The following is a 25,607-nucleotide window of genomic DNA, read 5'->3' as shown; positions in this document are numbered from 1 at the left end:
GGTTAGTTAGGTTTAAGTAGTTCTAAGTTCTAGGGGACTGATGACCTCAGAAGTTAAGTCCTATAGTGCTCAGAGCCATTTGAATCATTTGAATTAAACAGAGAACCGACTCGTGTAGATAACATCTTGGACCTACTGATAACAAACAGTTCCGAACTTTTTGACTCTGTAAGTGCAGAAGAGGGAATCAGTGATCATAAGGCTGTTGCAACATCCCTGAATATGGAAGTAAATAGCAATATAAAAAAAAGTGAGGAAGGTTTATCTGTTAGCAAGAGTAACAGGAGGCAGATTTCAGACTACCTAACAGATCAAAACGAGAATTTCTGTTCCAATACTGAGAATGTTGAGTGTTTATGGAAAAAGTTCAAGGCAATCATTTAGACCGGTATGTGCTGAGTAAAACTGTGAGGGATGGGAAAAACCCACCGTGGTTCAACGAGAAAGTTAGGAAACTACTGCAAAAGCAAAGAGAGCCTCACTGCAAATTTAAACGCAGCCAAAACCTCTCAGACAAACAGAAACTAAACGATGTCAAAGTTAGCGTAAGGAGGGCTATGCGTGAAGAGTTCAGTGAATTCGAAAGTAAAATTCTATGTACCGACTTGACAGAAAATCCTAGGGAGTTGTGGTCTTACGTTAAATCAGTAAGTGGATTGAAACAGCATATCCAGACACTCTGGGATGAAAATGGCTTTGAAACAGAGGATGAAATACTAAACACCTTTTTCCAAAGCTGTTTCACAGCTGCACTGCACTGCAGTTCCCTCTCTAAATCCTCACACGAACGAAAAAATGTCTGACATCAAAATAAGTGTCCAAGGAATAGAAAAGCAACTGAAATCACTCAACAGAGGAAAGTCCACTGGACCTGATGGGATACCAGTTCGATTCTACACAGAGTACGCGAAAGAACTTGCCCCTCTTGTAACAGCCGTGTACCGCAAGTCTCTAGAGGAATGGAAGGTCCCAAATTATTGGAAAAGAGCACAGGTAGTTCCAGGTTTCAAGAAGGGTCGTCGAGCAGATGCGCAAAACTATAGGCCTATATCTCTGACATCGATCTGTTGTAGAATTTCAGAACATGTTTTTTGCTCGCATATCATGTCATTTCTGGAAACCCAGAATCTACTCTGTAGGAATCAACATGGATTCTAGAAACAGCGATCATGTGAGACCCAACTCGCTTTATTTGTTCTTGTGACCCTGAAAATATTAGATACAGGCTCCCAGGTAGATGCCATTTTCCTTGACTTCCAGAATGTGTTCGATACAGTTCTGCACTGTCGCCTGATAAACAAAGTAAGAGCCTACGGAATATCAGACCAGCTGTGTGGCTGGATTGAAGAGTTTTTAGCAAACAGAACACAGCATGTTGTTCTCAATGGAGAGACGTCTACAGACATGCCACAGGGGAGTGTTATGGGGCCATTGCTTTTCACAATATATATAAATGACCTAGTAGACAGTGTCGGAAGTTCCATGTGGCTTTTCACGGATGATGCTGTAGATGATGCTGCAACTTCTCTGTATACGTTGCAGCATTAGAAAATTGCAGCGAAATGCAGGAAGATCTGCAGCGGATAGGCACTTGGTGCAGGGAGTGGCAACTGACCCTTAACATAGACAAATGTAATGTATTGCGAATACATAGAAAGAAGGATCCTTTATTGTATGATTATATGATAGTGGAACAAACACTGGTAGCAGTTACATCTGTAAAATATCTGGGAGTATGCGTACGGAACGATTTGAAGTGGAATGATCATATAAAAGTAATTGTTGGTAAGGCGGGTGCCAGGTTGGGTTTCATTGGGAGAGTCCTTAGAAAATGTAGTCCATCAACAAAGGAGGTGGCTTACAAAACACTTGTTCGACCTATACTTAAGTATTGCTCATCAGTGTGGGATCCGTACCAGGTCGGGTTGACAGAGGAGATAGAGAAGATCCAAAGAAGAGCGGCGCGTTTTGTCACAGGGTTATTTGGTAAGCTTGATAGCGTTACGGAGATGTTTAGTAAACTCCAGTGGCAGACTGCAAGATAGGCGATCTGCATCGTGGTGTAGTTTGCTGTCCAGATTTCGAGAGGGTGCGTTTCTGGATGAGGTAGCGAATATATTGCTTCCCCCTACTTATACCTCCCGAGGAGATCACGAATCTAAAATTAGAGAGATTCGAGCGTGCACAGAGGCTTTCCGGCAGTCGTTCTTCCCGTGAACCATTTGCGAGTGGAACAAGAAAGGGAGGTAATGACAGTGGCACGTAAAGTGCCCTCTGCGACACACCATTGGGTGGCTTGCGGAGTTTAAATATGGGTGTAGATGTAGATGTACTTGGACGAATTTCTCCAATGTTCCCCACTTTAGTAGGTATGCATGCATGATGTAACATTTGAATTTGACTTGCTCATTGCTAATTGGGAACCATGCCAGTATATAGAGTTGTGGTAGATCTGTTTTGATCTTGATCACTGCCTTATGGTAATGCAGTGTTAGGTTCAACTTGTCTGGGTCAACTACCATTTCTGAGTCTGGTGGCAACTCCTTCTGCACTTTTGTGTAGGCCTACCGAAACTGATCCGGCATTAACAGAACTGGACTCAGCTGCTGCCCACGCACCACATATAAGACTGCTTCTTGCAATTCCTCTACTACTACGTGAGCATTCCACAAGCTATTAGCCAAAGATTGCAACAGTTTTGTTATTGCTGTTCTCCTGTCCAAAGTTTCCACCCAAGCCTATATAACTTCAGGTCCTGGTTCACAGTTTTTACTGTTGTCTTGGTGGCAATTTCTCTACTACACCTGAGAGCATCCCACACACTATCTGCCAAGGATTGCAACAATCTTCCTACTGCCATTCTCCTATACAAAGTATCCACCCAAGCCTGAAGAACTTCCAAGTCCCAGTTCCCCAACTTAACCAGGCGCGTTAACTGTGTCACTAGCCTTCTCAATACCCTTGTGTTGGTCAATACCCCTTGTTTCAAACTTTTTAACTGTGCAGTGTGCCATTCCATGGTGACCTTATTCTTGTTTGCTCTGTCACTCACTCTCCTAATTGTATCATTCAGCTTGCAGATGGCCCCAACATCTAAGGTCGCAAAAACTGTTTTTAATTACCTTCCCCATGTGTTTAACCAACCCCGCTTACAATGTAATACACAGTCTGGCACTAATATCACTATCTGCTGCATTTGCCCTTGCAGTCGCTCATATGACAGGTGCAACTTACCATACACATTTCTCATTTTTTGTATTATGTCTTTGACACCTTTGTCAACTCGTCTGGAGATCCTCGAAACAGCTTCAGGTGCCCCATGTGAACAATAGTTGTACAAGTCGATAATTGAAGCTTGAGATTTACTGGCGATATTGTTTCAACTGCCGGCTATGGCTCTTGGTAACCAGTTACAAATTTCTCCTTGAAATAGCTTCAGACACCCCACATGAACAACAGTTGTATGAGTTGATAATTGAAGCTAGATGTTTACTGGAAATGTTGTTTCAACAACCTGGTAGGGCTCTTGGTAGAGAGTTAAAAATTAATTGGTCTTACCCATTGGAACAGACAGGTTCGATAATGTTACCTGCTGACCGATTTTATACAGCGGCAACCTGCCCTCACGATTCCACAACCCCTCTTGGCATTACAGGGCTCTGGTGTACGCTTGCTGCACATGTTTACAAATTTACCTTATCTTTTTTACCAAACAAAAACTACTTTGTATGGTAATAACCCTGTTGCAGGCTGGGCTTTTGAATTATATGCACTCAAAATGAAGGACAAATATGTGTCTCATAATCGCGTACACCTACATAGTGGCTCAGCATCTTCCCCACCGTGTGATGTACCCCCTCTGCCCTACTATTAGCCAGAGGTTGCAATGGACTTACCCTTAACTTCTTAACCTTTAGCAAATTACACAGCTGCTTTAACAAATCAACATAAAGTTTCTCTCTTGGTCATTGATTATAGTTTCTGGCACCGCAAATTTGAGCACCCAGCTGTTGGCCAATGCTTGTGCCACTATGTCTGGCTGTTGGTTAGAGATTACGACCATTTCCGCTTATCTAGAAAAATGATTAATAATGTGTAATACAAATTTATTCCTAACTGAAGTCTTGTTGGATGACCCGAGGAAGTCCAACTCAATCATTCTGAAAGGCTCTGTTGCTTCTGGTAACCTCTTCAGTGGTAATAACTTGCTGCTTCCATTTGCCCACTGTGCACATTGTAATGAACCACTTACATACCAATCCAAGTACTTTTCGCTACATTTCCACCAGTAGCACCCTGCTATTTGATTATTCACTGTTCTATAACCACAACGTCCTGACATTACATGGTCATGCGCTTCTTTTAGTACGTCCTCTTTTAGCTTTGCAATACTCATAGCCCCAGCCCTGTACTCTTACACAGTAACCCATACCACACAGTGAATTGTGTTATGATGCAGTTATGAAGCAGTTGATGATTCTTCTGTTTTCCCTGTAAGCCGTATAAATCTTCGATTCGGTTGTGCCTCTTGAAACACCAAACATTACAGCTACCATGGTTACAGAAACACCCACCACACAAGAATGAACAATTTGCCCACGGAAGTCACTTAGCTGTGACTTAATGAACTCTCAACTACACAGAACTCTGTGACCACAACTGAAGGTTGCAACATATTGAGGGCATTGCACAAAGTGCCATTCATTATCAAATACAACAGCGTCACCCACAGACTTGGCTAGCATCTGCATTTATGTTCAGGAATTCATTTTTCCCAGTGTTTCCATATTTTTGTCCAGCCCATGAACAGGATAACAGATTTTTACTTAATAAATAGCTCTTCATCAACTAAAATGTAACACATACCAAATCTCAAGTCCCCTTACAACTGGATTTTACCTGACTTGCTATGGTACCTAATAATTGCTTGTGTGTGTGTGTGTGTGTGTGTGTGTGTGTGTATATATTTGCCTGTCCTACACAACATAGTTGACTTATCCTGCCAAATTTTATCACTCACTTGAGATTGTTGTTTTTTGTTGTTGTTGTGGTCTTCAGTCCTGAGACTGGTTTGATGCAGCTCTCCATGCTACTCTATCCTGTGCAAGCTTCACTTGAGATACATAATCACAACCTGTTCAATTTTTGTTTCACATGCATATATATAAATTTCACTGCTTTTCTTACAGTTCAAGGTAATGACCCCTGTGCAATTAACAAATAGACTGAAAATAAAATAACAAATTGCTTTTAAATAAAATAAAAATCTTCCCAGATACATTACTGTTTATTGTGAGAACACCCCTTACGTAATGCTTCATGGCACTTTCTGCATGAATAATTACTACCTCCTCTGAGGTCCAGGCAAATACACATTAATCTTTTCCCTTTATCAGTGTTTATAGGTCAATCTTCTTCACTTACCGTAAACTAGTTAACTGTTATTGTGTCAAACACAAAGCAGACCACTTCATTAGCCTTTTCTACTGGTATGGTTGGGTTGTTAAAAGGGCTAGTAGAAAGTTCAGTTATGTTCCACTTAAATATTCTCTTGATCTCTTTCCTTACTTTATGTTGCATTCTTATTGATATTGGGTAAGATGAACAGTGTGGTGTTACATTTCGTTTTCAACTTGCACAGACAACCTTTTATGGTGGCTGGTTTGTGAGAAAAAACTTCCAAATAATTGTCTGATACATTGCCTAATTGTTCTGTCTGTGGTGTTGTCAATGTTGATGATTGCAAATAGATCAACTCGGCCACTGGCTTTCCCTCACATTGGCTGTGTTTATTCCCACAGCTACTTGTGTTAACATTTCCTACTGCTTCATTATCATATAAAGATTCTTTCCATATGCTCTTGGTATTGGGAGTTAAATCTGGTACACAGGTTGTTCCTAGCTGTATGTCTGCATGATCTGATGAACATTCTTTGTTTGAAATTCAACCCTTGCAAATTAAAATTTATTTATCTATCCCTTTATATTTATTACTGACCACTCCTTACAAAATAACATCCTTGATTTCAAGCACTTACAAATCCGTGTTTGTAGGAACCATTTATTAACTAAGCTAATCTGACTACCATTGTTGACCTGAATGATCAATTCTTTCCCTTCTATGTTCATTGTGTAACTAATTTTCTCTTCTTTTCCTCTTCCCTTAATGCCTTACATTGTAACAAAAGTCACTAATGCCTGAATCATCGCCTATTCATGTATCCACTGTTCTAGTGTCTAAAATCTTTCTAATCACTACAGCAGATTGTTGCTGTTTGGATTGGTGATATCTGTTAGTTTCACCACTAGGTACAAATTCAGGAATATTGTTTATATTTACCTGTCTGAAATTAGAATGATAGTTATTGTATGATTGATATCTGTACTTGATTCTGTTGAAAACTTCTTTTTGGTATGAAACTGACCTTTATGACCTAAGCAAGTGCATTTACATTGCCATTCATCGTGATTACCAGACTGGTTGCATTGATTTTCTCATGATACAACCAGTCTGTAATTAATGTTATATTTATGTTTCTGTTGTCTGCCCTCCCTGTAACTAATGCCGGGTGGCCCAGAAGCTTGCTCCTGTTTACTGATCGGTCCATAATGTTGAACATTCAAGTAAATCTTAAAAGCTCAAGTAAGGTTTAAGTATTCTTCCAGGAGTGTAAAACTAAGATCTGTCACACTGCAGCAGGCAAACGGTGTTTTAGAACTTGTACCACATGTTCCTCTGGTGTAGAATCATTAAAAAATGCGGACTGATTGAGGTGGCATTCAGTAAACTCTCTAAGACTCTAGCAACTTTTAGAATATGGTTCTGGTCCTAGTAACTTTAGTCTCATAACCTTCTCAGCTCATTGAGACAATAACTTAGATTTGAAACATTCAAAATGTACAAGGGACTGGAAACTGTTTAAGTTCAGTAGCCTCCTCTGAACTGCAGAATTTTCTAAATGGTTTACTGTAAAGTAGAATTTTCTGTCGTCATCTCATGACTTGGTAGAGCATTTTCAAAAGCTTTCTAAAATATTATTAGGTGAATCTTGCCTCTGGATTGAAACATGGGAAATTTCTGTGGCCTCATTTATTTATTTCAAAGTGGAAACCATCCCAGAATTGTGTACCTCCTCTGTCATCCATGGTATTGTTCAATGGTGGGTTAATAAAATCATTGTTCTTATACCCTTATACATGGCTGTTGCAAGTATAAAAACATCTCTCCTCTTCAATTCTTGGTATGCTGTTGATTTGTTATCCTCTGTAGGACTAAATGATGTGTGTTTATCATGACAGCATGGGTAATGCTTTTCTAAACTTGTTACATTCACGTTGTTGGCACTTAAATGACAGCTGCACAACTTGTGTGCTACACATCCCCCGAGCATTTGCAATAGCTTGTATGTACTTTGTATCAGTGTCTGTTAATATGTCAGTCATTTGTTCATTCTCTTGTTTAGTTTTTGAAGTTTGTTTATTTCCAACATTTGTTCACTGATACTTGTGTTAATACTGTATTTCATAAACCAATTTGGACAACTTGAACCTGATCTCTCATTTGTTCTCCCAACTTGCTAAGTATCGCATTAAAAGCCTTTTTATCCTTCTGTCTTTCCTTTGCTTTTTCCTGCCTTTTTTTAAATTTTTGATCTTAATGTTCCTGTCATTTTATATTCCCTTTTAGCTAAGTGTTCCTTTTCTCTACATCACTGTTCAGCTAAATAATGCCATTCTTTATGTTCTTGCTATCCATGTTCCTGTTCTTCACATTCTTGTCGCAGCATATACTTCAAAAAATTCTCAGTCTCCTCCAAAGTAGCCATTTGTATGTTTGTAAATATCAGTGAAATATTTTACAAATTAAAATTTATCCCTTATACAGTGATGTCTGTAGTTATAGACCCTCTCACTTAATTTCATTCAAAATAAAAGAAAAACTTTAATGTTACTCTGAAGCAGCACAGGCTACACACAAATGTCTTACAGTTCTAATGCTGGTTGTTGTGAAGCTTTTTTTAGTTTTTGCCAGTTCTCTTTACTGACACACTACTGAACTCTGTCATAGCAAATATCACATGCATAGTACAAGTTACCATCATTAAGTAACAATTCTTACTAACAAAATGCAGTCCTCCAGTTAACTCACTGTACTGAAGTTGTGGACTTTGTCATCTGAAATGTCACTGATTGCTTATCTTGCTGTACTTGTTACTCACAGCAGTCTGAATCTGGTGGTGTTCATTATAACAGTGATTGTTGCTGCCCAGTTGGTTTTCTAACTGTAAGACTAAGACAGAAGTTCCTACTTTATTTCAAATAGTGTTCCAAAATTACAGGTATTTGTTGCTAGTTTCGTGAACTATGTTAAATTGTCTTCGTCAGCAATTGCCAATATTTGTCACTGCCCATGTACCCAAGCTTGCTACCTTCAAACAGTAGTTGGAAACTTGACAGAACGAGCCTGACGAAATATATATCACAGTGTTGAATTATACCTGCCCTGTTGTGAGTGCTATTTAAAGCAAAGTTAGTTGTTCTGTAAATGAAAACTGCCTCAAGTTGTCTTTTAGCCGTAGCAATGAAACTGCATAAAACCATAAGTATATTTTCTAATCTTGTACAACTTACAGGTGCTGCTGAAAATATAAAAATGCCAAGACATAAAATCCCACACTATTATTTTACTTGGAACTATAGCTTCAGCTCAGTACTTCACTTTATCTTTTCCCTCAACAAGAAACTGTACAAATTGGTTGTTCAGCGAGACTGTCCACTACGTATACATACCATCAGGTTCTGTGCTAGTGGCCATATGAAAGTACTGCATCTAGGTTTAGAAGAATTTAAAAAAAGGATGTTTCTGGTATAAATAATTCTTGAAGAAGTTTGGTAAAGTTTTCAACAGGCTGTACATAACCTCAAAGAAATAATCAAATAGGTACAGTCATGGAAAAACCTTACTTTATAAAAAGTGGTACTTGTAAAACAATTTTTTCTCTCATTGATACATAAAGACACTTAACATTGGATCACAGTGTATGTGGTCGTGATTCTATATTATAAATTGCACAGCTTTGACATCTTCCACAACTAGCAATAAAACCTAGTTATGAGCTTCAAGATTTTGGGTTTGAATTTCATTTGAAACTGAAAATTCCTTTTATTTCTGAAAAGAGTTGGGAGATGTGTCTTGTTATTAGTCTTATCTTCAAATTGAATTTCTAAGCTTCTGGAGAATATAAAAGTATCTTATTGGCCATTTATATATATGGTGTGGTGTGATTTTTCATTTGTTTGGCCTGTGAATTGTAGAGTCTGAATTCAATAAATTTATTTGTTTCAGATCCACTACTTTCCCCATTTGGTGTATCGGTATTAGGTGGGAAATCCTCCTGGAACAACTCCAATCTCTCCTTGTCTTTTAACATTCTTGCCATTGCCCATCATGGAAAAACCTGAAGCTATATGCCGGAAGGAACTTACAAATACATAATTTTCTTACAAGAAAATTTTCAAAAAAATCCTTAATATTTTCTGCTTGTAAACAACTACTTAACCACAAAATGGGGCAGAAATATGAAGACTGGTTTATCACAGAAAACACTCAGAATCAAGTACAGAATGACAATCTTCCAACTGCGTGCAACCAAATAGTGCAAGCACTGTGCATGCTGAAATTCAAACTCCTCTCGTATTGGAGCCACAGATAAACCATCCATGAAAGTTCTGTGGTATGTTTTTATTGGCTGTATTGCCTTCGGACACACGAAAATATTGTATTTTAACTTTTTATGCAAGTTTTTGGCGTCTTGCCACTTCTTTGACTCACTCATCAGTCTAGCAGTTGATTAGCATGAGGTTTTCACTGTTCAACACTGGTGTTATGGGCCAAGTACAAGAGAGATTTTGAAGCTTTAATGTTTAGTGACCGATGGGCACTGAACAGAGTGGTTAAGTATTGAACTGGAATTATTTTTGTCATCAGAAATTTAGTTTGTCTAAGGCGAATATGTTGTTAGCATTTATAAAGTGCTCCATACCTGAGATTTTAACTGCTCATGACAGCTTTTGACTAAAAAAAATTTTGAGAAACTCAACAAATTTTTCACTGAATATTGTTTTAATTTTGTCCTCATTTCGTATGAGAACCTGCTACGCTTTTCCAGTCAGTCTCTCTTTTGGAAATAGGCTAAAATCTATATCTACTAAGTCAACTGAATGCAGTTTTTACAGATGCCTTCTTAACAAATGAATAAGTAATGTGTTTATCTTTTATAATTTATCTAGTATTTCGTCTTTTATAATTTATCTAGTATCACAAAATCAAACTGAATTTCATTCATATAATCATGTAATAATAGTAGTAATGCTTATGGTCAAACATAACATTGAATAATGCAAAACAGTTAAAATTTTTAAAGCTAACATAATTTTATCTGAAAAAAATAACATAAATAATATTTGTTAATGGAAAACACTTGCCTTTTTCGCAGCAGTTCAATATGTAAATAGGGATATCGCAAAATTTCAGTGGTATAACAATAAACTTCCACAAATACTGATGCTACTGGCAGCATAACAGTGAATACATACTTCAATGCTACCGTGTAGAACACCATTACTACATTTATGATCTAATGCTATAAGACGCTTACATCACAAAGTAGTATAAAATCTGTATATGCAGACATGTGTAAAGCTGTGTGTGTGTGTGTGTGTGTGTGTGTGTGTGTGTGTGTGTGGGTGGGTGTGTGGGTGGGTGAGTCCACCACCACCTCCTCCCAAACCCAAACCCGGGGATCGATTTCAAACAAATTTGGCATGGAAACACTACACTTCATGGATTGTCAAAATTCCCAGCTTCCATGGGAGCAGACATATGGGCAAAAAACATGGGTTCAGTCTCTGATGTGTATGCTGCCCTGTATGACAGGCATGTAGTGTGGGAGAGTCTGGCTTATCGACGTGCTTTGTAGGGCACCCTATTTGTCAGGGCCAAGGAACAGTTCTCAGGGGGCCCCACTCCTTCATGACAAGGCTTCCATGCACGACGTGTGGGTAGTAGTAGTAGCGACTTGCTCTATCAGTCTGTTTTGCAGGGGCTACGTGTGTGGATGGGCATAGTTCGCAGCAGGTTGAGAGGGATAGAGGAACACACACACACACACACACACACACACACACACACACAGGGAGAGAGAGAGAGAGAGAGAGAGAGAGAGAGAGAGAGAGAGAGAGAGTGGATGGGGAGGAAGAGATGGACAAGTGCGGGAGGATAAAGTGCTCAGAGAGAAATGCGGAGGAAGAAGTGGGCACAGAGAGGGTGGGGGGGTGGGGGGGGGGGGAGACATGTGTAGAATATTTATGCAGGCAAAGCCATGGGGAAAAAGGCTACTGTGTATAAAATATAGCATGTTTTTGTATATGTCTGCATCTCCTACCAAACCACTGGAATGGCTTTAACCAAATTTGGTTCACAAACAGCAAACTTCACAGGTGTCAGCATTGTGAGGGTTTGAACCTCTTAGCTCCCATAGGAGCAGAGGTACAATAAGAAAGTGGTTTTTCAGTCCTTGACAGGTAGGCTGCCCTTCACAACAGTTTATTGTGTGGGGAAAGTATTAGTCTGCCTTATCAACTTGCTTTGCACGGCAGCCTACACATCATGGGGAAGAAAACGAAGTGATGATCAGGGGGGTGCGGGGGGAGCAGAAGAAAATGGGGTGGGAGGAAGGGGGGGAGAGAGGGGGGATGGGTTGAAGTGGGGGGGGGGGGGGGAGAGGGATAGTCAGAAGGGGGGAGTTGGGGATGGTGACAGCAAGGGGGAGTAGGGGATGGACAGGGAGAGGACAGAGTAGATGTGTGCAATATACATATGGAACACTTCCACAGGGAAAAGGCTAGTGTGTGTGTGTGTGTGTGTGTGTGTGTGTGTGTGTGTTCAGGTATAGAGTATAATCATTTGATATTGGGACTTTCTGTACACTTTGCAAGAGTTTTATTTGAAATATGGTTACAGCTTTCAGATTCAGTTTTTCCCTCTGTCAGATGTAACAGATTATAAATCTTGACTTTCATAGCATTTTTTGTGTGTTTGAGACATTGATTGTTTTAAGATGAGGTTCTGTTACTCTTTTTACTCTTCATTTTAAAATTTCTTTTATCACTGCTGTCGTATATTTGGACCATTTAACAATGTCATGTGGAAATTTATGCTTGCAGTTAATGTATTTGCATGTTATGTTTCTTGTAATATTGCCTGTTTGTTTCATTATTTGCTGCTGTGCTCTTCCCTTTTCATGGTAATTCTGCATCAGTAACTAAATGTTTGTTGTACATGTACAGTTTTGTACCATGTTTACATTTACCTTTAGGAAGTACCGTGTTTACGTTTACCTTTAAGAAGATGAACTGTGCGAGCTAGAACCTATTAGTTTTTCTGGTGTTTACTAACTTATTTCTTGTCTTATTACAGGGTTTGATGTCTTTGAAGCAGAAGCAGTTGCCTGAGCCACCCAAGTTATTAAGTATAGAATTTCCTAGTATTCCACGTAATGCAGGTAAGTCGACACACAGTTTGATTTGAAAAATTTTTTGCTTTGTTATATTCTTGATTCTATCAACTTAACATTGAAATATCAAACAGTGGAAAATCCAGGATGGATTAATGACAGTATCATTGAAATATGAAACAGTGGAAAATCCAGGATGGAATAATGAAGTATCATAACAAGGATAGATTGCTACTCACCATATTGTGAAGATGTTGAATCGCAGACAGGCACAACAGAAAGTCTGCTAAACAAGTAAGCTTTCAGCCAAAAGGTCATCTTCTGTGTGTGTGTGTGTTTTCTACTTCAGAAGGAAGCCCATTGGCTGAAAGCTTACTTGTTTAGCAGTCCTTTTGTTGTACCTGTCTGTGACTGAACATCTCCACTACATGGTGAGAAGCAGTCAGTCCTTTTTATAATATTGTTATTAACAGTGAAATATAGCGTATCATATATTGAACGTATATTTGTACATAGTTTTTTGCTTTAACTTAAACATTTATTTCAAGAATCTGTATAATCTAACAGTTGAAATTAATGTAAAACTAGGGTATGGGTATGAAATGATGTGTGTGACATATTTTAAATCAGTATAGCAATTTGGAAGAGAGATGAGATAATTTTGCTATTCATAAAGCAAAACCAACTGAAGTGATTGAGAGTAAAAGTTAGATGAGAAGCCTATCGGAGCTGAATATGGTTTTTGCATGCAAAGGTATGCAACCAGTCTGAAATACTGATAAACCATTTGGAATAGCTCATTAAATTTATAAACTTTAGACATAATGAAATACATATGAAATGTATTAAAAAAGCAGAGAAGGTCCAAAATGAAACCTCAGAAAAAGATAAAAATCTCACACTTTCAAGGCATATCATTATTGAGTTTCCTTTCACCAAGTCTTACTCTGTTGTCCTACATCCACATCTTGCTAAATTGTCAAACACTCACTAGAGTTCAATTGTTTCCAACCCATTCATCTCTTTTGCTTGATGGAAAATTTTGTAGCCCCAAAACTACCATATTTCTCAAGATTGATTGGTCTATTCATCTTCAGCTTCCTGGTAAGTAGAAATAAGACTTTTTGTACAAGAAAAGAAATATTAAGGAGTTCAGAAAAATAAACATAGTTAATAATAGTGCTTCAGTATTTTGCAGCATAGCATTTCCCTAAACTCTTATCTTACGAGGAATTAAATTTGTGGCTAATTACAGGGGAAGAAAGGACAGAAAGAAGCTGGTCACACATGTTTGAAACATAAAGCACTCAGCAGAAATAAAAATCATAGAAATAGTTTTTGCAGTATCCAACACTGGTTATTGACAGTGTTTGTGTTCTAAGACAAGATAAAATTGAACAAAGTTGCCTGTCCAAATTAACCTTTTGACTGCCATGGGCACGTATACATGTTGTCCTACGCTGTTCCCCGGGGAGTTGCGGATGTATATACATGTGCCACTTGGATTTTCCTACAATGCTATGGTCATGTAAAGGCATCCTGAGCTGCCAACCTCTCACTGCTGTGAACGAACTACTTCCATATCCCGGTGAATAAAAAAGTTTTGAGCGTTTATCTTACAACACATATGCCTCATTGTGTGCTATCATTTACAGAAAACCTCGTTTCGATATCTTGAAATGTTTATGAGATATAATGATTGTTTTGACCCATGGTTCGCGATTTGCAAGGACGTATGAATGGGCACGTCACATGCAACCGTTCTTTGGATATAAAACCCAATAACTTGAGAAAGAAATGAGATATCCTTCTGCTCACAATTTTAAATAAAATTTCAATATCTTATCTACATTCATCGATTGCAATGAATGAGCTAAAATCAGCAATATGCAATAAATTTTTACCCCCCCCCCCCCATCCGGGTTCGGGGGTTAGAATAGGCCCGCGGTATTCCTGCCTGTCATAAGAGGCGACTAAAAGGAGTCTCAAACGTTTCGACCTTATGTGATGGTCCCCTGTCGGGTTTGACCTCCATATCTCAAAATTTTTCCGAAGACCGAGCCGATTGGGGAAGGGCGCCTTACTTGGTGCACTGTGTCCATGTTGTGTTGAGAACTTTCGCCATCTTATTCGTCGTTGCATTGCAGTCCTGCCCGCTCTCCATCGCTTGGGCGTGGATACGCTCCTGCGTACACTTTCTGCCAAACACTGTGCAGGGCCATTTTCTGCACTGACGGCGACCATGGATCACGTCACCTAACTTCCAGCACGGTAGCCAGTCCGTTGTGGTGGGGCCGCCATGTACCCTCTTGGTTGTAGCCCCCTGACAACACAGGGATCGCTCTACTGATGCCTGCGCCGTTCACTCCCCACGTATGCCAAGGAGTAGATGCCCATCTCCCTGGGGCATCAGGACTCCCGGCAATGGCCATCCTGCCAGGTGGCTATTGCTGTGGCTGGGTGGCGCCCGTGGGGAGGGCCCTTGGTCGGAGTAGGTGGCATCAGGGCGGATGACCCGCAATGAAGCGTGGTACATCATCTACCGCTGGTGGGCCTCCACCAGCAGTCTCTAAGCGATCAAGGTCTAACCTCAATGGGAAGAAATTTGATCAGAGATCGTTTCCCTCCCTGGCTACTCCATGGGAGGAACGTTTTGCTAAAGAAGGCAGTGGAGAATATTCACCCCGGTACCTCGTGTGTACGCGGGTTGATGGAGAATCGTTCATGTCGACCAAGCCCCAGTTTTTTGTGGAGCATTTAGAAGACAAGTTCGGGGAGGTGGAGGGCTTGTCCAAGATGCGCTCTGGTTCTGTGCTCATCAAAACGTCATCCTCTGTCCAGTCCCGGAGGTTGCTCAATTGTGACAAGTTGGGAGATGGTTCAGTTAGCATCACGCCGCATAAGAGTCTCAACATGGTCCAGGGTATTATATTCCACAGGGATCTTCTTCTGCAGTCCGACGATGAATTACGCGCCAACCTCGAACGACGAGGTGTTCACTTCGTCCGGCGCGTCCATCGGGGTCCGAGGGATAATCAGGTAGCCACCGGTGCCTTCATCTTGGCCTTCGAAGGGGATGTATTGCCCGAAAAGGTCAAGGTGATGGTTTACCGTTGTGATGTGAAGCCATATATCCCTCCTCCGATGCGGTGTTTTAAATGCTGGAAGTTCGGGCACATGTCAACTCGCTGTACTTCCAGCATCACGTGTCGGGATTGTGGACGTCCTTCGCATCCTGATACTCCATGTGCCCCGCCTCCTATCTGTGTTAACTGCGGAGAACACCATTCCCCCTGCTCGCCGGACTGTAGGATCTTCCAGAAAGAAAGGAAGATAATGGAATATAAGACTCTGGACCGCCTGACCTACACCGAGGCAAGGCGGAAATATGAGCGGCTACATCCCGTGCCCATGACATCCACCTATGCCGCTGCTGCAACAGCGGTCCGCTCCTCTCCCGTGTCGTCACGTACTGTTGCCTCTCAGCTATGTCACAATGAACCGGCTCCCTTGGTTGTGGGGGGCACTTCGCCCTCTGTTGCTCCATCTCCTCCAGGAACAACACCACCCCCACCATCGGGGACATTCGTACCCCCTTCCCAGCCGGAGAAGCGTGGGGCTTCTTCGGCTACTCTAACCAGGAAGGGGTCCCTTGGGGCCCTCCCTTCCCAGGCTTTGCCCAGTGTCAAAGCGGACACCCGCAAAGTTTTGAAACAACAACCGGTCGCTGGTCATAGGGCTTCACGGTCGTCGTCCGTCCCTGAGACTGACCCAGTGGGGCCCTCCCAGCCAGACCCTCCAAAGGCACAGCGTGTGAAGCAGTTGAAGAAAAAGGCTCCCAAGCATGCTGACATTGCGGTGGCACCTGTCCCACCGCCACCTTCAAACTCTGCGTCTGAGGACGAGGTGGAGATCCTGGAGTCTGCTGAGGACCTCGATCTCGCCAGTCCCTCCGACGCCATGGAAAGCACTGGCACAGGTGCTCACTTGGAGGCGGCAGGTGACCCAGCGGCGTAATCTGCCTTCCCCGTCCCGTCACGCCTTTCCCAGCCATGACCAATACCATCCTCCAGTGGAACTGCAGCGGTTTCTTCCACCATCTAGCTGAGCTCCGCCAACTTATCAGCCTTCGCCCTTTCTTCTGCATTGCTCTCCAAGAAACTTGGTTTCCAGCGATGTGAACCCCCGCCCTCCGTGGCTATCGGGGTTATAATAAGAACCGAGCAGCTTATGAAAGGGTGTCTGGTGGCGTCTGCATATATGTCCTTCACACTCTGCACAGCGAGTCTGTCCCTCTCCAGACGCCTCTAGAGGCTGTCGCTGTACGCGTGTGGACGCCACAGGCTGTTACCATCTGCAGTCTTTACATTCCACCGGATGGTGATGTCTCACAGCATGTCCTGGCTGCACTGGTCGCCCAATTGCCGCCACCTTTCTTGCTATTGGGCGACTTCAACGCCCATAACCCTCTGTGGGGTGGGTCAGTGGCCACAGGTCGAGGCGCCATCGTTGAGCATTTATTGTCGCAGCTCGATCTCTCGCTGTTAAATGATGGTGCCTTCACACACTTCAGTGTGGTGCATGGCACCTACTCCGCCATTGACCTTTCCATCTGTAGCCATAGCCTCTTACCGTCTGTCCAATGGAGTGTGCATGACGACCTGTGTAGTAGTGACCACTTTCCGCTCTTTTTGTCACTACCACAGCGTCACTCTTCTGGGCGCCCTAGCAGATGGGCTATGAATAAGGCTGACTGGGATTTGTTCTCCTCCACTGCCGCTTTTGAGCCTCTCTCTACTGATGACATTGATGCGGTGGTTCAATCGGTCACCACCGGCATTGTTACTGCCGCCGCATCTGCCATTCCTCGTTCTTCTGGGTCCCCTCGGCGGAAGGCTGTGCGTTGGTGGTCGCCTGAGATCGCTGAAGCGATTAAAGATCGCCGGCGGGCGCTCCAGCGTCACAAGCGACATCCCTCCATAGACCACCTTATCGCCTTCAAACGGCTGCGTGCGCGGGCCCGCCTCCTTATCCGCCAAGGCAAGAAGGAGTGCTGGGAGCGGTATGTGTCCACCATTGGCCTCCATGTCACTCCATCGCAGGTCTGGGCCAAGATTCGACGCGTATACAGCTATCGGACCCCTGCCAGTGTCCCTGCGCTCTCACTGAATGGAGCAGTTTGTACTGACTCCGACGTCATTGCAAATCGCTTAGCGGAGCATTTTGCTATGAGTTCCGCTTCTGCGAATTACCCCCAGGCCTTCCGCTCCATTAAAGAGCGGATGGAACGTCGGAGCCTTTCGTTTCGCACCAACCACCCAGAATCTTAGAATGCTCCATTCAGTGAGTGGGAATTTCGCAGTACCCTAGCTGCTTGCCCTGATACCGCTCCTGGGCCAGATGGCATCCACTGTCAGATGCTGCAACAATTTTCAGTGTACTGCCAGCGGCACCTTCTCGATCTTTACAACCGTCTTTGGGTCGAGGGGGAGTTTCCGTCGCAATGGCGGGAAGGCATTGTCATCCCCGTTTTGAAACCTGGAAAGACCCCTCTGGAGGTGGACAGCTACCGTCCCATTAGCCTCACCAACGTTCTTTGCAAGTTGCTTGAACGGATGGTGAGCCGGTGCTTGCATTGGGTACTGGAGTCTCGGGGCCTTCTGGCTCCGTCTCAGGGTGGGTTCCGTAAAGGCCGCTCTGCCACCGACAATCTGGTGAGCCTGGAATCGGCCATCCGTACTGCCTTTGCCCGCCGTCAACACCTGGTCGCTGTCTTTTTCGACATGCGGAAGGCGTACGATACGACATGGCGTCATCACATCCTTTCTACGCTTTATGGATGGGGTCTTCGGGGTCCTCTGCCGATTTTTATCCGCAATTTTCTGTCGTGTCGTACCTTCCACGTGCTAGTCACGGCCTCGTATAGTTCCTCCCACGTCCAGGAGAACGGTGTGCCACAGGGCTCTGTTTCAAGCGTCTGTCTGTTTTTAATAGCCATTAACGGGCTTGCTGCGGCCGTGGGAAATTCTGTCTCCGCTTCCCTGTATGCTGACGACTTCTGCCTTTACTACAGCTCTACTGGCATTGCAGCTGTTGAACGTCAGCTACAGGGCGCTATCCGTAAGGCGCAGTCTTGGGCTGTAGCGCATGGGTTTCAGTTTTCGGCAGCCAAGACCCGCGTTATGCATTTCTGCCGGCGCCGAACAGTCCATCCTGAGCCGCGGCTTTATCTTGCCAACGAACTCCTTGCTGTGGTGGAGACCCACAGGTTTTTGGGGGTGGTTTTCAATGCCCGGTTGACTTGGCTGCCTCATATCCGGCAGCTTAAACAGACGTGTTGGCGGCATTTAAACGCTCTGAGATGCTTGTACCACACCCACTGGGGCGCCGACCGCTCTACCCTGTTGCGGCTCTACCAGGCATTAATCCAGTCCCGTCTGGATTATGGGAGCCTGGCTTATGGCTCAGCATCCCCATCTGCGTAACGGGTGCTGGACCCAATTCTCCACAGCAGGATACGCCTTGCCACTGGTGCTTTCCGCACCAGCCCTGTGGACAGCATACTAGTTGAGGCAGGTGTACCTCCACTGCGGTTCCGACGCCACCGTTTGCTGGCCGCTTATGCTGCCCATGTTCTAAGCTCGCCCGGGCATCCAAACTATCGTCTCCTGTTCCCGCGATCGGTCGTCCATCTTCCAGAACGTCGGCCCCGGTCTGGTTGTACAATAGCGGTCCGCGTCAAAGAGCTTCTCTCTGGGCTTAGGGTTTTCACTGTTCCACCTCCTTTCCGGGCTACTTTGCATACACCCCCATGGTGTGTTCGTCGCCCTTGCCTTCGGCTCGACTTGGCACAGGGCCCGAAGGACTCAGTCCCTCCAGAGACCTTCCGCCGCCGCTTTTATTCCATCTTGGCCACGTATCAGGGCTCTGGTATTGTTTACACTGACGGTTCGATGGTTGCTGGTCGTGTCGGGTATGCGCTCACTCTAGGGGACCGTTCCGAACAATGTTCCTTGCAGGATGGCTGCAGCGTTTACACTGCTGAACTGGTCGCCATCTTTCGTGCCCTAGAGTATATCCGCTCCTGCTCAGGTGAGTCCTTCGTTATCTGTAGCGATTCCCTGAGCGGTTTACGAGCTCTCGACCAGTGTTTCCCTCGTTCTCGTCTGGTGATGGCTATCCAAGAGTCTCTGCATACTCTTGCCCGTTGCGGCCGCTCTGTGGTCTTTGTGTGGACCCCCGGTCATGTCGGTATCCCGGGTAACGAACATGTTGACCGCCTGGCGAAGGAGGCCACCAGTAAGCCATCTCTGGACGTTGGCCTCCCAGAGACTGATTTGCGGGCAGTCTTCCGCCGCAAAATCTTGGCGCTATGGGACGATGAATGGCGGGAACTGACAATGCGCAATAAACTCCGTGCTGTCAAGGAGACGACGGCTGTGTGGCAGTCATCCCTGCGAGCCACTCGCAGGGACTCAGTAGTTCTTTGCTGGCTCCGCGTTGGCCACTCCCGGTTGACACACAGTTATTTACTGCGCCGGGAGGACCCTCCTCTACGTCGCTGTGGGGCGGCTTTGACAGTGGCCCACATTTTGATGGCCTGCCCCCTTTTAGCTGTGGTCAGGCAGACATTTGCGCTGCCTGCTATGCTCCCTGCCCTTTTAACAGACGACTCCACTATGGCTGACTTAGTTTTACGTTTTATTCGGGCAGGGGGATTTTATCATTTACTCTTGAGTGTTTCTGTTTTATTTTATTGTTTTGTGTTGATTCTGGCCTTTGGCCTCTGATTTTAAACTGATTTTTTAATGTGTTTCTAAGTGGTTGGCTTTTCCTTTTTTATTTCTATGGTCGGCCAACCACCGTCACACTGAGTGGTTTTAGTTCGTTTTGTCTTGTCTTTGTCTCAGTTTCTCTTGTTCTGTATCGTCTGTGATCTCTTCTGTTCCTCGTTTTTATTCTCTGTGGGTGTTCTTTGTATTTGGAAAAAGGGACCGATGACCGTAACAGTCTGGTCCCTTTAATCCCCCCAAACCAACCAACCAACATTTTTACCTCTGCAAACTCTTTAAAATTTCATGCAATGTTTGACTTAATTCAATGCAGTGCACTTAGTATGATGGATAACGAAAAGAAATTCGGTTATTCATTGAGTGAATGTACCAGACTATAGATGTGCAAAAATAATTTTTTTTTCGCGTAATAGTTTTCAAAACATCAGATGAGAAGTATTTAATATCAGCCAAAACGCAATTTCCCAGCACAGGCACCAGCATTTGGCGAGCAGTACAGCCTCAGCGTGGAATGTAAAGAGCTTATCTCTAGCAGCAAAAGGGTTAAATGGATTTTCAAAGCATCAAATACACTGGAATATTACAGAATGTAGTTGGGCATCAAGTCCAAGTATTAAATAAAACTGTAAGCTGTATATGATTCAACAGCCGCATACTTGCATAATTACATACCACCAGTCAGTGGTTACAGGTGGCTTTTTAAAATTTTGTACACATTGCACACTTCACTTTTCATAAAGTGATATTGCAGAGATAATAACATGAAAAATCACTTGTTCCAATGTCCTATATCACAAGGATACACCTAAAGGTGAGAGTATTAAAATCCTAATGGTAAACTGCTGAAGCATTCACACCAGAGTTTGAAGCACTCATGAAAGGCAGTGAAGTGGACTTAATGCTAGGTACAGAAAGCGGGTTGAAATCTGCAATTTACAGCAGTGAATTATTATTATTTTTTTTTTTTGGGGTGGGAGATTTAAGTGTGTATTGAAAGGATAGGCAAATGGGGAAATGGAGGTGGTGTAGTTGCCACAGTAGACAATAAACTCAAATCCACTAAGATAGAAATTGAAGCTGCATGTGAGACTGTTTGGGCAAGACTCGGTATCAGAGGTGGGCATAAAATTATAATTGGATACTTACATTGCCCACCAGACCCATCTCCTGATGTAACCGAAAACTTCAGAGAAAACCTCAGTTCGCTTGTATGTATGTTGCCCCATACTACTGTAATCATTGGTTGACTTTAATTACCCAACAATTAATTGGTAAAATTAAGTTTTGTTAGTGGGGGGGTGGGGGTGGTATGATAAGACAACCTGTGAAACTTCACTAAATCCCTTCTCTGAAAATTATCTAGAACATACATTAGGAACCCTACTCATGATGGAAATATATTGGATCTAATGGCAACAAAGAAACCTGATATATGTGAGGATGAGGATGAGGATGTCCACATCGAAACTGGTACCAATGACCATGATGCAGTTAGAGCAGCAATGATTACCAAAGAGCAAAGGACAACTAAAACAAGCAGAAAAAAAATCAGTAGTGTCATATCTCAGAAACAGAGATTACTGCATAATAGATGTAAAACAAAGCGTAGGGCCATAAATAGAGAGATGCTGTGTGATACATTTTGGCTGTCAAGACAGCAGTGTGTGATACCTTCAATGACTTTCCTAGCAAAGTATTGTCAAATGATCTTCCACGGAACCCAAACAAATTCTGGTCATATGTCTGGTACCACACGTTGCGGAATTTGAATCTGCGCCAGACATCATGGACGTCGAAGACCCCTAGAGGTCTCTGAACCATCGTGCCATAAGCTTGGCGGCTAGTGCCTCCTGGCCCACTTTTAGTATGAGGACGCCACAGTGGAACACATGGTTCCAGCAGCCAATAGCGGCGGCCCCTATAGAGTAATTAAGCGCCTGCCTCTCTCTCAGCCAGCCAGTCTAATATCGCGTACGTCTGTGGACAGATTGTCTCGTGTTAGACAGCTTACTTACTTTCTTGTTCTGTGTACGAGTGGACGTGTTTGTTAGGTTTCCTTGTGACTCTGTTGTTTGATCTTGTTGTTGTTTGTTCTGTTCTTTGTTGGTCGTGTCCATCCTCTCCTGTTGTGTTGTTGTTCGCGGGCCTCTCCGCGGGTCCCGCCGTGCTTTCCGTCATTTCAACCCCATGACCTTCCTGGTCGCATTTGCTACATTTTGGCGCCGAGGTAAACGGTGGTCGTTTTTGGTATGGAGGCGAAGTTGGTCTGTCTGCTGGAGCAACAGCAGCAGCTCATGCAGCAGCAGCAGCTGCTCCAGTTAGACATCTTACAAAAGTCGCTGCAGTTGCTAACGGACAAAGTCGATGCCCCGGACACGTTACCACAACAGCTTCAGAGCCCTCTGGTGTCTGATGTTTTCCCGCGTCCGCCGTCGTTTCCACCCTTTAATGATGCTGAAGAGGACTGGGAAATTTACTTACATCGGCTGAAACAACATTTCACGGCTTTTCAAGTCATGGACGACTCCTTGCAGCGGTCGTTGTTTTTGTCTTGGGCCTCTCTGGACACGTTCCTTCTTCTCCACAAGTTGGCGCCATTGTCCGATCCTGTGGCTCTCTCTTTCCAGGAGATCTGCCTTTTGCTGACAAACTATTATTCCCAACGCTACCATGTGGTCGCCCCTCGGCTGGAGTTCCAACAGTACCATAAACAGCCTGGTCAGTCGTATCGTTCCTGGGTCACGGACTTGCAGGGTCTCAGCCATCAATGAGATTTTACGTGCACCAATCACCTGTGTAAGGTTTCATATGCGGACTCCCTGATCCGAGATGTGGTGGTTCAGCTGGATCCTGATCCGGAGGTCCATACCGCGGCGTTAAAACTCGACAACCCCTCCGTGGAAGAGGTTCTCCGCATTGCCCACTCCTTTAAAATTGCTCAAGCGGCTAACGAGAGTCTTATGGCGCAACCGCAGGTGGCAGCGATCCCGGCGTCATGGCAGGTTCCACTCTTGTGACATTGACGTGGTCCGGCCGACAGAGGCCAGCGCTGTCGGGTCTCCTCGTTGTCCAATGTCTCTACAGCATCAGCACCTTCAGTCGCTCCTCGTCGCCGGCCGCGCAGCCCATTTCCATCTTGCCCATTGTGCTTTACTGCCCATTCGCGGGCTGCTTGTTCCCACTGCTGGAAAACTTGCATGCTGTGTAACAAGGAGGGCCACATCCGATTAGTTTGTCATAGTCGCTCGACTGCTCCAGTCCTGCCCCACCTGGGCCTCAAGATACTGTCTATGCTCTGCAATCGGTTGTCCCACAGGATGACCCATCAGCGCGGAAGCTTTTCCTCGCACTCTGCATTTTCACAGAGGATGTCAGTTTTCAGGTCGGCACTGGGACCACCGTCTCCCTGATTAATATGGCGATATGCCCAGCTGGGCTCTCCTGTGTTATCGCATCCCTCTCACTGTTTGGTCGCCTATGGAGATGGTTCCATTCCCCTTCGTGGGCAGTTCATCGTCCAGGTGACGTATAAGCGTGTTCCCCGGCTCCTTACCCTCTTTGTCGTCGACCATCCGTCGGCTTCGAATATTTTTGGCCTGAATGCGTTTCAACTGTTTGGCTTTTCAATTTCTGACGAAGTTAAGGTTGTTTCCACGGCTGTTCCCTTTCAGGACTTGGACGATGTGTTCTCCGCTTTTGCGTCGTTGTTCGCACCGGATCTCGGATGTGCTTCCGGCTTTCAGGCGCACTTCACCCTACGGCCGGATGCACAGCCTACCTTTTTCTAGGCTCGGCTCCTTCTGGTGGCCTTGAGGCCAGTTGTCAAGCAGGGACTTGATTGGCTCCAGGCCACTGGCGTGCTGGAGCTTGTAACTTACAGTGCATGGGCGACACCACTGATGGTCATACGGAAACCCAATGGGTCCCTTCGTCTGTGTGGGGATTTCGGCGCTACAGTCAATGCTCAGTCCCTCATTGACCCTTACCCCATTCCTCGACAGGAAGACCTTCTTGCCAAGCTTGCCGGGGGAGAGTATTTTTCCGAGATCGACCTGGCTGAGGCATACCACCAGTTGCCCTTGGATGCCGAATCTCAGAACATCATGGTTATCAACACGCCTTTCGAATTGTATAAATACAAGCGCCTTCCCTTTGGTGTCTCTTCGTTGCCGGCCATTTTCCAGCGATTCCTGGAGCAGCTTTCACAGCCTATCCCTGCCTGTGTGAATTATCTGGATGACATCTTGGTCACCGGGCGTTCCCGCCAGGAACATTTGCAAAGCCTTAGTGCCTTATTTCACGCTCTGTAGTTTGCTGGTCTACGCTGTCGGCTGGGCAAGTATTGTTTTTTTCAACAGGAAGTGGAATACTTAGGCCACTGGCTTAGCAAAGATGCCATTTGCCCTTCGGGTCGTAATGTCGCCACCATTGAGGCCCTTCCTTGTTCCTAGGACTTATCTGAACTGCAGGTGTTTTTGGGCAAGGTTACTTATTACTTAAAGTTCTTGACTTAGGCTGCCTCTGTTGCTCAACCACTCAATCACTTGCATCGCAAAGGGGTACCTTTTGTTTGGACTCCTGCCTGTGACCAGGCTTTATTCTGTTTAAAGGCAATGCTGAAGTCCGCCCCTTGCCTTACTCCCTTCTCTCCGGACCGTCCCTTCGTTGTGGCAGCTGATGCGTCGGCATACGGCATTGGGGCCGTCCTCATGCACTGGGATGCCGATGGCTCCGAACAGCCCATTGCTTATGCCTCTAAGACAGAGGTTCCCAAACTTTTGTTTGTCACGCCCCCCCTTCTGCCGAAAAGAAAACTTCCTTGCAGCCCCCCCCCCCCAAAAAAAAATAGAGATTTTTATTAATTATCAAGAAACTTGAAAAATTTGTGATGGTGACATCATGTAACATGGTGGGCTGTTAATGTATCGAGTCGCAGTTATTACATCATCAGTCTAGTCGAGTCATTATTAGCCATTCCTAAAGTAAATAAAGTCCTTGGTAAACAAGGAAAAATATTTGCGACCTTTGCAGATTAGTGGACGCGGGCCATTATTTTGAGTTGAGTATAGCTTATTACTTTCACTCATTATCAAAAATAGTCACTCAGTCACTGTGTTAACAAACATCACTGATTTGTACGCCTATAGCGCTCCCCATTGTCATTGCGCATAGGTTGACATTTATGTCAACGATGACAGTTACCGAACGGCGACAAACGCCCAGTTCTCAGAATCAGACAAAAAATAAAAAATAAGTTTTACGAAATAATTTTGCAGACTACACAGAACTTAAAAAAAAA

General features: G+C 44.1%; 1 protein-coding gene across 1 annotated transcript in view; it reads left to right on the top strand.

Annotated features, from left to right (window-relative positions):
• Window positions 1-25,607, top strand: part of LOC124795000 (serine/arginine repetitive matrix protein 2-like) — a 388,873-nt gene that overhangs the window by 126,264 nt on the left and 237,002 nt on the right. The window contains exon 5 of the mRNA XM_047258754.1: window positions 12,479-12,563. Coding sequence (XP_047114710.1) covers window positions 12,479-12,563 — 85 coding nt within the window. The remainder of the gene's footprint in view (window positions 1-12,478; window positions 12,564-25,607) is intronic.

This window comes from Schistocerca piceifrons, chromosome 4 (assembly GCF_021461385.2).
Source record: "Schistocerca piceifrons isolate TAMUIC-IGC-003096 chromosome 4, iqSchPice1.1, whole genome shotgun sequence".
In the NCBI taxonomy this organism is placed as follows: Eukaryota; Metazoa; Arthropoda; class Insecta; order Orthoptera; family Acrididae; genus Schistocerca; species Schistocerca piceifrons.
Note: the sequence above shows the minus strand (reverse complement) of the source record. Positions and strands in the feature narration are given on the sequence as shown.